Source organism: Orcinus orca, chromosome 17, assembly GCF_937001465.1.
Source record: "Orcinus orca chromosome 17, mOrcOrc1.1, whole genome shotgun sequence".
NCBI lineage: Eukaryota > Metazoa > Chordata > Mammalia > Artiodactyla > Delphinidae > Orcinus > Orcinus orca.
This window is the reverse complement of record NC_064575.1, coordinates 18818583-18832578: the sequence shown is the minus strand read 5'-3', so window position 1 is coordinate 18832578 and position 13996 is coordinate 18818583. Positions and strand designations below refer to the sequence as shown.

The 13996-nt window shown below is 40.3% G+C and overlaps 2 protein-coding genes across 2 annotated transcripts in view; one reads left to right on the top strand and one right to left on the bottom strand.

The window, feature by feature from the left end:
- CRISPLD1 (cysteine rich secretory protein LCCL domain containing 1) overlaps positions 1 to 13414 on the bottom strand; it is a 43940-nt gene extending 30526 nt beyond the window's left edge. Inside the window, exons 1-2 of the mRNA XM_033407129.2 lie at positions 13001 to 13414; positions 11748 to 12067 (exon numbers count right to left, since the gene is read on the bottom strand). Of these exons, the coding sequence (XP_033263020.1) occupies positions 11748 to 12005 (258 nt within the window). The 5' untranslated portion in view covers positions 12006 to 12067; positions 13001 to 13414. The remainder of the gene's footprint in view (positions 1 to 11747; positions 12068 to 13000) is intronic.
- LOC105748564 (collagen alpha-1(I) chain-like) lies at positions 12301 to 13759 on the top strand. The gene is made up of 3 exons (XM_012537022.1): positions 12301 to 12325; positions 12475 to 12550; positions 13009 to 13759. Exons 1-3 carry the CDS (start codon positions 12301 to 12303, stop codon positions 13757 to 13759), a joined length of 852 nt encoding a protein of 283 aa, XP_012392476.1.
- Positions 13760 to 13996: the final 237 nt, after the last annotated feature.

Sequence of the window (13996 nt, the reverse complement as noted above, 5' to 3'; positions counted from 1 at the left end):
TCAAGCTTCTTTATCTTTGTGGTTTCTAAGCACTTCATGAAAGGGAGTGAAAAGGAGTTTCTATTTTCCTGCACTAATAGCTAGAGTTGCTATAAAAAGGAGAAGGTGAATGTGAGAGTTGAGATGAAAAAGAAAGAATCTGGATCCTCGCGTCAACTTGTCTTAATTTAGACCTCGCTTTCTCCGGAGAGCCTAAAGCTTTCTACTCAAAGTTCCAATCCCAGACAGCAGCTGCCTCTTCACCTGGGAGCTGGTTAGGAATGCAGAATACTGGGGCCCACCCAGACCTACTGAATCAAAATCTGTATGTTAACAAGGTTCCAGGGAATTCGTATGCACAGTAAAGTTTGAGTGGCACTAGACTAAAGCACCCCTTATTTCTATTCCCCAAATCATACCTAGCTGCTTTCCCATGAAAAACACTTGCTACTCAATTTCCTGACGTTTGACTTCAAATTTTTCTTTGATTCGAAACAAAATATAAAGCATTTAATATAGACTATTAAGTAGATTGTATCCATATTCATATATTGCCTTTAGGTTAATGAGTTTCTAATAGAGAAAATCTGTTGCCTTTTTCCCAATAAGTTATATCTAAGCAGTTGACTTAATTGCACCTCATTGATTCTGTTAACTAGTTAAAAGAAAAAAAAAACAGTAAGCTTCACTGGATCATAGTTCCAGGTTCTTACATTTGGTGAGTTTAATAACCCACTAATCCAAGTCACATATTTGGGTCATTCCCATAATTTAATTTTTAGAGTTCCCATCCAACTATGTGTATTTAACCTCACTCTGCAATTTGAACCTCAAACACATTATTTGGTCTATATCTGTATCTGTACTTGATCTGTATTATGTACTATCTGAATACTTAAAAAATCCACCGCCCTCCCCCCACCCGGGCTAACATGCCTTTAATGTCTTTCACATCTCCAGGAGCTGCCTAGTCAAATGTCTTCAGAGGTCAAGCAAGTGACACCACACGATGTGGCTGGAAAGAGTGGGGTGACCTACGGCAAACCAGAGAAATCATTACTTTAAATCTTCCTGCTTTTTGGAAATACTTTACTACTACATACTCTAGTAACACATACCCTAGTAAACCTCCTCCCTATCTATTAAATTTTGTAACCTAAAGCACGGTGAACCAAATGAACTTAAAGTACTTCCAAACATCTCATACATTTGACTCCACAGAGATCTTTAGATAGTAACTCCAAAATTACCATTTCATAATATCCTATCCTCACACCCCTCCATTCCTGCCTTCTCAATCTCAGCTGACGATCTTGCTACATACTTCACTGGGAAAGACAAAAGCACTCACATCAAAATTCTTTTTCCATGAAATACACCAAACGACCTGCTTGTGCACCTACAACCTCAGCCTTTCCTGTCAAAACAAATGAACTGACTTTGGAGTTATATTTTCTCCCTTCCATGTCAAGTGCTTTCTCAACTTGTGCATTTCCATCAACTTACAAGCATGCTCTTTAAAGAACAAAACCAAGAGCACTGCCATATACCCGTGTAGCGCTAGCTAGTTCCATTTCTCAGATCTTCACAGCAACGGTATCTTGAGGAGTTACTTAGTTCCTTCTCAACTTCCCCACCTTTCGTTCTCTTCCTCCCACTTCAGTGAGACTTCAGGTCATACTCCACCCCTGAAATGACTCTTATCAAAGTCACCGGCAGCCTCCGTGTCCACAAAACCATTGTTGACTTTTCTTCCTCTTACTTCACTCCTCAGCAGTATGGAAGCTGTTGAACTCTCTTCTCCTGGCTTCTGGGACACCAGGGTAGCCTGTCTTTTCCCCCAACCTCACTGACCACTTGTTCTCAGCTTCCTTTGCTAGCTTCTCCTTTCTGCTCAACCTCCATATGTTGCTGGGCCAGGGCTCAATTCAAGGCGTTCAACCTCCGTCCATAAAAATCTTCTCAGATGGTTTTGTTCAGTCAGTTAAGATGGTCCCTAACAGCATCTACATGATTTCCACATTTTTATCTCAAGTCCCACCTCTCCACTGACCATTAAACTCAACTGAGGATGACATGGCATCGCAAGATAAGCTTGGCCAAAAAGAAACGCCTGATTTCATGGCCACCTTCTCCTTTCTGTTTCTCCTCCTGTCTCAACGAATGCTTCAACTATCCACCAACGTGCTTGAGTAAAAATCTAAGATCCTTATCCTTCACCCTTCACATTAAAGCTATCAGAAAACTATCAGCAATACCATCTAAACATACCCTGAAACTACCCACTTCTCTCCATCTTTACCACTGTCACCTTGGTCTCAGTCACTATCATCTCTCACTCAGAAGATACCAGTGGCTTCCTAACTATCTCTCTGCTTTCAGCTGTGACCCTCCTGCAGCTCTCTCTCCATAACATAGAGTAATTTTATGAAACAGGAAATATGACCGGGTCAATCCCTTGCCAAGAATTTTCCAATGACCTTCCGTTTCACTCAAAATAAAATCCAAATTTCTCTTCACCAATGACCCAAAAGGAATTCTCGCCCCTGCTTATATGTCTACTTCATTTTCTAACACTTTCCTCATTTCTAAATAAAATTAAGCCACCCTAGCCTTCTTTGTGGTCCCTGAAGACTCCTACCTCATTCCTGACTTAAAGACCTTTTGCCCAGTATTCCTTCTGCTTAGATCTCTGGAGCTTTGTTTAGCTGACTCCTTCTCGTAATTCAGCTCTCAGCTCAAAAGCCACTAACTCAGAGAGGTCTTCCGCAACTGTTTAACATGTTAGCTCCACCTTTATCATTCTCTATCATCTCACTTTGCTTATTTTCATTAGCTTGTTGAACCTTTTACACACTAATGTATGCTTCAGCACCAAAAAACAGTGCCTGGCACAAAAATGCTCAATCAGTAGTTGTTGAATTAAATGTTTTCTAATCACAAATTTATCAATGAGAATAACAAATTGTTTTAATCAATTATAAATGCCTTTCTGTAACTTCTTGAAATTATGAAGACAACAAATACTTAGAAAAATAAGGAAAGGGTTATTAAGCATACTTACTGTAATACCTTCACCAGACAAGTCATTACCACTTCAATTTTCACATTTTCTTCCAATGAACTAAATGTTTTATGTTATATATATATTATATATATATAAAAGACATAATAACATATAAAACGAGCATAGATTTATGCTAGTTTCATAAACTTTAATTCAATTAGTCAAAATCATCAAAAATACGAGAATTTAAATTTTAAATCATGTACCGTTATGTGGTTGTATAAATTCCTAAAAGAAGTAAGTGAAAGAACAAAGCTGAACGAGAGCAAAGAATGTTCTTGAACTAAACGTCACTCTTAATTGTGATTATAAATGATTATAAATGACCACGTTTGCTTTTAATGAAGGCATTCAGTAAAGGTAACTACAGAAACAATTAAGCTAAGAAACTGCATTTTCCTACTGACCATAATTATAAGTTTGGGATATGTTCCCTAACTAAACTACCTCTTCTAAAACTAAGTTAAAACTTTTGGTTAGAAGAGAGTTAAGGCTGCAGAGCCCACCTGGCCCAGAGGAGGTGGTTCATTCTTCCTTGAACCATCCTAGGTCACTATGATGCCACCCAAACTGTTTTATCAGACCTCCAGTGTGGCCTCCATATCTCAAAATTCAAGGGTCCTCATTTTATTTGATCTTTGTAAGCAACATTTAACAGAGTTGATAATCCTTTCTGCCTTTCTTCACTTGGCTTTCAGGACATGTTGCTTCCCTGGTTTTCTTCCTGGTCCTCCATTCCCTTTGCTGCGGCTCCTCTCCTTCCCTACGTCTACACTGTAAAGTATGTTGAGGGTTCACTTCTTGAACATTTCTTCTTTCTGTCCTCATTCCCTTGATGATCTCATCTCTTTGACTGCCTTTACATACCATCTAAATTCTGATGAATCCTAACTGTATGGTCCAGATTAGACTATATATATCTAATTGCATACATGACAAATTCACTTGGATATTTAAGGGAAATCTTAAATTTAATCTATCCAAAATTGAGCTCTAGCTTTCTCTACCAAAAGCTGGTCTATCCACATCCTTTCCTGTCTTAAAAAATGGTAACTCCAATACTTCCAGTTCCTCAGTCAAAATCTGTACAGCCACACCCCACATCCAAAATCTGTCTGTGTTACCTCCAAGATGGAATAAAATCCCAACAACACACTCCATGATGGTGCAACTGGTACTTAATGAACAGGAACTGGGCCACTGACCTGTTCTGCTAAAGTTCTCACCTTCTCTTGCTTTTAGGGGGCGTGGGAGAATAGACTGGAGGTGAGGGCAGACCACGTGGAGAAACAGCAAGCACCTTTATCCTGAGAAGCAAGGAGGCAGAGTTTGCTTCCACCTCCTCTCATCTCTTGGAATTGGGTTGACAAAATGGGTATCAGTAACCTGCTGATTTCTAGAACCTCTGTAACCACTCTGAAGTCAGTACAAGTTGAAAGTTCCCCATCGATATTTAAACCAGAATGGAAACTGCCACCAGTTTTCAAAAACCGCAGCCAGGGCTTGGGTGGGTTTAGACCTTGCACCAGATGCAGTAACTCCCAGCCTATTGGCTGCCTGGCTGGCCAAGTCAATTGCACTGGTCTTGCAACAAGGCTTCCTTGAATTTATCAATATTGATGTCATGACTACAAAGGAGTTTCAGTGTGGATTCACACCATGCCACTTCTCTTCACCTTCAAGGCTACCATCCCACTCCTAGCCACCATCAGTTGCTGGAATGATTGTTGCAATAGCCTTGAATCCCTGCTCACACCATTGCCCCACCTCCCACCACTTTAAAGTCTGTTCTCAACAAACCAAATCGATTCTGAGTAAGTATAAGTAAGACCATGATATTCCTCTGTTCAAATGGCTCAAATGGCTTGTCACTCAGACTCAGAGTGAGTCTTTAAAATGACTACAGTGATGTGTATCTGTTCTCCTCAGATAAAGCTCTGACCTCATTTTCTGCATTACTTCCACACTCACTCTGTCAGCCACATGGGCCCCCTTGCTGAGTTGGGATATGAGGATCTTTACACCTATTCCAGGAAAGGAAGAATGTTTGTTATGTTTACTGCTGGGTCCTAGACAGTGCCTGGCATTTGATAAATTCCTAATACCTGCTGAATGAAGGAATAAGCAACAATAACAATTTTAAAATTTTGTGACACTTTTCTGGCTCTGGGTGTTCCACTCTCCTAATGAAACTGCTTGTCGTCTCTTGCCTTTCTAAGATCCTAGGTTTGCTGCTTACATTTAATGAGGAATCTTAATCTCCCAGAACTCCAGGGTAGTAGAACTGAGCTACAATGTCACTACTAAATTCAGTAGAACTGAGCTACAATGTCACTCTCTTCCTATAGGTACTGCCATCTACAGTGGAACTTCCAAAAAGGAAACTACATTAAAGTGTCAATGTCTTTAAAAAAACAAACAAAAAACCAAACAACTATGTATCAAATTAAGGTTTTGAAAACTTTTAAATTCAGTAGAGGAATAAACAAAACATAGCTTTATTGTATCTAAACAACATGAGTGAAGTAAACAACATTAGTGCAGTAAAATAAAAACACTTTAAGAAAATTAAATGTTATTTTAAATATAGAATAAACTTTAAATAAGAATAACATTCTTTGAAGCAAGAAAGATATTTCATGTACCTCTAAGTGCATATGGGTTATACTGTACGTCATTAAGAGATGCAAATATTTAACTTTTGAAAGCTACCAGACAAGTGCCAGTACACAGAGAGAAGAATCATTGTTTTAGGAATCAAGAGTTGCAATAAAACCTTCCTGATAGTGAATTCCTGCCACTTTTAGCAAGATGAGAAATGTGTAGACACTGAGCTTTGGTAAATAAGTTATGATGCCATCATTTCATTCTCTGCATTTATTCTGGATATATGTCATTGGTGGCAAATAATGTCAGAAAATGTGAAGTTACAAGAGTTGTTTTGTGAGAGCAACTCACAAGCTAAAAATCACTTTTTCAGGCTTGGATTCATGCTACAGAAAGTCAGAAATAGGGCAGAGCTCAGACTAGCATCACCCTGTTCAGCAAACTAGGTTATCTCCTGTCCAGTTTCTGGAATTATCTGCTGCACTGAAGCACAGAAGAAAAATATCTGGATTTCCAGTGTTAAGCATGACCATATAAAGAATATATGTGACAACTGGAACTAAGCCATTGTTTGCATCAATATGTACCATGGACTGCAAGTACCACTGGCTATTTGGCTTGGAGCCTCTGGTTGCCCAGCAAAAGGATAAATATCCAGATATATTTTGTTCTACATTTGGAAAAATGCTGTGCAAAGTTTCTGCCCCTAGTCTCACCATATGTGAAGTGAGAGCAAGCAGGCACAGAGCAGAGTATCTGTCAACGGGGGGATGGTGGTGGTGGGATGAACTGGGAGATTGAGATTGACATATATACACTAATATGTATAAAATAGACAACTAATAAGAACCTGCTGTATAAAAAATAAATAAAATTAAAATTAAAAAACAGTTCTCTAAAAGACATGGAAATAGTTATAATAGTGGAAAATGGCATATATAATTAGCATGATATAATGACACATGTCATTTTTAGGTAACGTGTCCTTATGTTGCTAAAATACATTCTAGACTTAGGTACGCTTTCTATCACAGTGAGCTATTTTGGATTTTAGCCAATCAATAAGTTTTAGAGGCTCTATTAAAAATTTGTTAGAAGGGGTAAATACTCATTAATTTAATTATGTAATTAAATGATTATTTAAATTAATTTATTATTTAAATTCCAGAGCATTTGAGTATTATCTCAGCAGCTCTATATTACAGGACGATTTTTAGTATAGCATGAATATTTAAAAAAAAATCCTGGATTACTTATTCCTTCATCTCTGGTATTTCCAGTTTCCATGTCACTATCTCTGGTGTTGGTGATATCCTACCTTCCAGAACTTTTATTATTTTAATTCCCCTTTCTCACCTGTCTTTCATATTTATCTCATATATAATTACCTATTCTTCCATCCCTCCCTTTATTCAACACATATTTACTATCACTCAGCAATGTTCAGTCAACAAATATTTACTGAGTACTTCTTTGCATCAGGCACAGGGTTATAAATATAAGCAGGGTACATCCTTACCCTTCTAGGAATTCAGTCTTGGAAAGGGAAATAGACACGTATATATCGAATTGCAACAAAATTTCAATACTATAAATAGGCTTGAATAAAATCCTTTAGGAGCACAGAAGGCGTGGGACAGGGGAATGAACGCATCAGAGGAAGCTTTACAGAAAGACAAGAGTCTGAGCGCACTCTTGAATTTGTCAGGAGGAGACAGGATACACAGGCATTCCGGGCACAGAGGAAACTGAACTAGCAAAGAGGCACAGAGGCATGAGGAACACCACCATCTCTAAGAACAGTGTATATTTTAAGTGTGAACACAGATTCAAAGATACACAAAGGAGTTGAGGCTATGGGGCATACTGGGCTAGACCTTTTGTAAGTTATTCAAGGTGGGCTTTAGCTTGCGAGCAGCCAGAAGTTCACAGAAGCTTTGGGCAGCTGAGTGACCACCAGAGATTTGTCTGAGGGAAAAGACAGACTAAGTAAGAGAGGAAGGCGGACTAAAGTAGAAATAAAGTAGGACTAGACGGTACAGTCCATTGCAGGGGAAGCTGCGGTACCCATCACGGGGGCGGTGGAGGAGGGCGAGACCACGAGCATCCATTAGGATGAAACAGAAGACATGGATTCAAAAGACATTTCTGAGACAGAATCTAGAGAATCTGGCAAGTAACTGTGTATTTATGTTTGTGCGTGAATTTTACGTGGAAGTGGGTAGGGGGAATGAGAGCAAGGCAGCAGCTGGGGATGTGCCCAGTTTTCTTTTTGTTTGTTTGTCTTCTGTTTAGAGAGGACTAAGCCGATGTCCATGACATCCAGGGAGAAAAGTAGGACCCTGGGCAAGGATGGAACAAAAGCAGCTCATTTGCTTTTTAGAAATCTTAAACTTGAAGTAACTGGGGAGTCAAATTACATGGAGAGGACCCAGTGGGCAGTAGGAAATAGGAAAACAATGCTCAAAGAGGACTGTTGGATGGAGTGTCAACTACAGAGCCATCAATATACGGATGGTATTTAAAGTCAAAGGAGTAGATAAAGTCCTGTAGGAAGGGAGAAGGCCGAAAGTAAAACCGTTGGGGCCAAAAGTAAAGTTTTAAGAGATGAACAGCAAACAAGAATATGCTGAAGAAATAACCAGAAAAATAAACGAACCAAGTGATGGGGTCAAAACCCATGGAAAGCAAAGGCTTGAAGAAAACTAAGAGTGTGCTCAACAGGGTCAAATCTCTTACCTCATTGCAGCCTGTGGGTTTTATATTCCTACATCGATTTTACCGATGAGAAAAGCAATGCCCAAAATGATTGCTGACCGTCAGACTTCGCATACCAGTAAGCAGCAGAGACAACACGAGAACCTAGGTCCAGCGCCAGTGTTTTTTCCTCAAAAATCCATTGCCTCTTCAGTAACAGCTTCATTTGATGACCTAAAAGCCCCAGTTTTTCAATGTATCCTAAGTTAAATGCTGGTAATCTCTCTCCTTAAGTTCACGGGTTTCTATCATTAACAACTCGTTTCTCCCCTTCCTGATTCTGCCACAGGGCTTTGCTTTCATCAACCTATTCTGCTTCTAGTTTCCTACAACCAGCCTGCCACTTACTCCATGTGTGTTGGTTCCTCTTCTTCTAACTGAGAAATGGCCTCCACTCTTGGCCACAATTTGTGGTCCTGATCACCTTCCAGGAACAACATAAACCTCATCTTCCCCACTGATTAACTCTCTCGCTTAGGAATATTCCTAAATTATTCTCCATTATTCTGTGCTCCCCTGGCATTATTCACACATGTGAACAAAGAACCCTGTGTCCTTGCTCACTTGAAAATTTTCAAATATGTCTATTCTTTCTTCTCAATCAGCCTATAAGCTCTTCAAGGGAAGAGGTGGCCTTGCAGAAGCCATTTTTAACCCTATTAAATGAGCATTAGAGTACGGGTAGCGTAGTGATGTTAATAAACGTGGATGTGACTTGGCTGCCGGAGTTCAAGCACAAAGAGTACACTAAAATAAGCACCAAATGTAAATAAGGTAACTGGCTATGCAAATTTTTAACATAATATGACACATAGAGTGTAAGTGGCCAAAAGTGGTGGCACTTATCATAGGGCATTGCAGATTTTATAGGAAGTGGCTCTTTAGTTAGTTTTTAATTTTGTTTTATCAAAATAAATATACTTTAAACAACTATTTGAACAAATTTTGTTTTCACGGGTTGATCTACATCTGTACTTCCATTATTAATATGTAAGATATAAACCAACAGTATTTCAAATAAAACAGTATTGTTCATTTAGACTTTCCCATAAATATGTTTTCTAGAAAATGTGTTCCAGTACTACCACTGGGAAATAAACTCCTCTGCAGCCCAGTTATTGGCCAGGACATAGTTCCAGTACTAACAGTATCTAAGGGCAACACAACATAAACCCTGGCTGGTTTCTGAATCTACATTTCAAGGACAGAATGAAACCAGTGAAACTAAAAAGAAACTCATATAAACATGTTAGACCAGACATCATACAATAGGCAGTTATTTTCTTTGGAAGTCAGACATGAAAACAAATCACAGAATGTTCTTTCATTATTCCCATATTACTTAAAACACACACAAATATTCTCAGATTTCTTTTTGCGGGTTTAAACTCTCAAGTTCTTCCTTATTTTAAATAAAAAGCAACTGAATACCTATCCACATGGAATAAGCATACAGTGGCCTACTTGGAAAAGCTCCATAACTGGCTCTCTCTGTTTGAAAGCTCACAGATGAAGAAGTCATAGAATTTTGTACTTTGAACAAACACTTTAAAATACACAAAAATCAGAAATGTGAGACATTACAGATGTCATATCGTGCACAGAATTTTGAAAAGAGCGAACAAGTTCGTCAGATATTCTATTTAAACAGTATAAGGAGACATAAAATTGGTTATATGTCTTAGTAACATGTACTGGGACCTTGTAATTGCAATACGCCTGATAATGAGCTAAACTTTACACAGGTCATCTCATTCCTCACATAATCCTCACAACAACCCTCTGAGGTGAGTGCATGTGCTAGACATGAAGAAACTGAAGTAGAGGGAAATTTATAAGTTGCCTACAGTCACCTAGCTAGTATCAGTGCCAGAATTTAAACCCTGATGGCCTGATGTTTGGGCCCTGATTCTTAATCTCTGATGAGTTCTCTTGAGTGCTACCTACTTTCTTTAGGGTAAAATATTTTGCTAGAAAAAGTTAAAATAATATAATGAAATATTCTGTAATGGGTAATGTTACCTTAGAATTTCCATGTTTCATGAAAGTTACCTAAATAGAGAATACCTATCAAAACTAATGTAAGTGCAAAAATAAAAGTAAAAACCAGAATGTGTTCAAATTAACTGTACCCTGCAATGTGTCCAAAGGAGAAATGTTAGCACCACTGTTCCTTAAGTTTCCAGTCACCAATGATTATTATCAGCCTTTGCTAGTGCATTCCTAATTCATGCAAGTAGTATAGATTTTTGAATTTTTTTCTGAATATTTAGGGTATGAAGTATGTTAATATTAATGAGTTATAGTCTTACAAGAGTAATAACTAATGGTCTTTAAAAAGTAATTTTGTTTCCCCAACTTGCTAATTTACTCTGAGTGAATATAAGGTTATTATGGATAAGTCACATATTTTTATTTAATCCTTCACCCAGGCTTATTTTCACACGTCAAAGTTCACAAACAAATCCAGAAGAAGAAAAAAAAGCCATTGCCAAAGTATTCCTTAACAAAAAGCAACCACAGAAATGTACACTTTACAATATGTCATTTACATACTTCTAAGAAACAATGGACCATTAGAAATGATATAGTTTGCAAGGCAGAAATAGAGATACAGATGGAGAGAACAAACGTATGGACACCAAAGGGGGTAAATTAGGGGGTGGTGTGGTGGTGGTGTGATGAACTGGGAGATTGGGATTGATATATATACACTAATATGTATAAAATGGATAATTAATAACAACCTGCTGTATAAAAAAATAATAAAATAAAATTCAAAAAAAATGTAGGGAAAAAAGGTAATATGGGGGCATTAGACAGTTAATAAAAATACTCTTTTCTAGAAAAAAAAAGAAATGACATATATCTATATCTATCTACCTATCTATCCATATATGTATATCAGCCATCTGGAAAGCATCTTCAAATTACTGATCCTTGATTTTTTTCAGATCCACCATTCATAAGAAGATTCCATCGGTTAGGAATTAGGAAACAATTATTCTAAGTCACTTAAAAGCAAATACACCAACCATCAGCACTTTCAGGATAGGAATCTTTCTCCTAAGAGTAGAATTTAAAGTACTTAGTAGGAACATTAGACCTAAAGGTATTTACTTCTACTCTGAAATTCAAAGAGCTCTTAGAATGAAAGGAGCACTAATAAAAGAGTATGCGGAAGAAGAGACTCTTGAAGAAAATCTTTTTTTTTTTTGAAATTTTATAGAGGACGAATAGTAAAAGGTTAAATACTAGCAATGATGGAATTTAACCATGGAAGCTAAAAGCATTATTAAACATTTCTATGTACATACCATTTGAAAATTTTTCTTACCATATACTCCATATTAGAGGCTGCTGGATACACCTGACTTCGTAACTTATTATGAAGGTCCAGGATACTCTGCATGTCATTGTCCGTGATGGCCCTTTTCCCTCTTTGCTTTGCCATCCACCACTCACCATCCTCATCCATGTACTTTTCCAAAAGTTTGTCCAATAAAGTGGCATTAGGAACCACCATGGCTGGAATTGCTCTGGCCATGAATAGCACTGTGGTTACTCTGAGCCACTCCCGCGCAGTACACTTCATAATGAATGATCTCAGGATGTCCCCGGGAAAAGCTCCAAGAAAGGTTCTTCCACTCCGTCTGGCTATAAGGACATGCAGTGTAATTAGGGTGAAAATCCCAGCAGATATTAATTTTCTAATAACAAAACTAATCCAACAGTTACAAAGGGATGGAGCCAGTTTGATTTGTTTATACAATGCCAACAAATGGACATGCACTTTTTGAAATAAATTTTCTCCCATCCATTTTTCCTCCAGAGGACTTTTCACAATTGTTTCCACAAAATAGACAGCAACATTTTCCAAGATAATCTGCATGACGCCAAAAATAAATGGCAAAAGTAACCGAGAGGAGCCAAAGCTTGAAAATAATTTCTGAATTACAAAGCTTTAAATGGCTAGATATTACATACAGCCTGCAAAGGGTATGATGTCCCTAGAATGTTTTATCAATCAATCCAGAGCTTCACGTTTCTCTCTCTGTTTTAAGGTATTATCTCAAGTGTCCCATCTCTGGTTCAGAATGTCAACGAAATTATGAAATTGAGGGTGAATGTTGTAAAGAGGTACAAACTGTTATTCACACATATATCCATGGGTACTTCTAGAGGGACCCCTGAATTAATGCGAGTGAATAGTTACGGTCGCTGGGGGAAGTCTCTTCTTATACAGCCACAGGTCAAGAAGAAAATCTTTATTTCCTAGAAAGTGTGTGCCTAACCTGTGGTCCGCACCCGATAAAGCCAACAGTACGCGGGCAGCTTCACAGCCTCTCCTCCCACCCGCCGCAGGCGCGCACTGTTCACTTAACCTAAACCAAAGGGCGCGACGGGAGGAGGTGAAACTCACAAACTCAGGAGCTACCACAAATCTCCACCGTGGCTGCTTTCCGAGCAGCCCACCCACCCTCAGTGACCGACCATTCTCTGCACGTTGATTTTTTATTTTTTTTAAGTAGAGTTTAAGAAGCCAAAAGTAGATTGGAGAAGGCGGTGCGGTTTTAGAAATGCCCTTACCTCTCCAGCGTGAAGTTCCCTACGAGAGCTGAGCCGAACAAGACGGCCGGCTTCCCGCAGCCCGCACGCACGACTGCACATAGACAGCCCGGTTCGGGCAGGACCCGGGCACGGCGCGTCCTCGGGCGACGGGGGCGCTGCCTGCAGGGGGACGTGGGCCCCGGCCTCCGCGGCTCCTCCCTGGACCTGGAAGGAGGAGCAGGCAAAAAGTGCTCCAAAGTTAAGAGCCCGAGGCTGGGGCGGAACAGCGGCTGCCCGGTTAGCTCTCCAGGGTGGGCGCCCGAGCTTCTCGGAGCCTTATCAGTCGGCGCGAGGGGCGGGGACCCGGGCCGGGCTGGGCGGCGAAGGCTGGAGACGACCTCGCTCCCCCGCTCGGTGCAGCCGCCCCGCGCAGAGCCAGGCGCCGAGCGCTTCCGCCGCTTCCTCGAGCTCCCGGGCATTTATTGCGGTCCTAGCGCGCGCGCACGTGACGTGAGCTCCCCCTCCTCGCCCACCCCACCTCTGCCCGGCCCTGGACTGGGGCCCGCGGCGGGAGCGACGAGAGGCCGCCCTGCTTCTCCCCACGCCCCTCACCCCTCGGCCCAGCGAAGCTGGGACACTTGGTCTTTGTGCGTGTGCTTTGGGCTTCAGGGACCCGGGCGTGGAAGGTCTGGACCCTGTGGGAGGCGTATGCAAGGAGGCCCCCCAAGTCCTTCCGCCCCTCACAGCTCCCCTGCTTTCAGAGGTCCTTCTCCTAGTTCCTTCCTGACTCGATGCTAAAATGGCTCTAACAACCCTTACAGAAAAGGAGCTGCCCCCTAGAGGGCCTGCGGAGAGGGTGGAGGTGGGGTTAACACGTTGGGTTTTGGAGATTTAGAAGGAGAACTGGGGCGGGAAGAGGGGACTGGGGAGAAGGTAGGCTGGGGAGCAGAAGTCTTTTCCTTTTATTTTCTCCAGGGCATCACTTCCATTATCAAGACCCATTGTCTAGAATTGGGAAGTTGTTCTTTTTGGCTC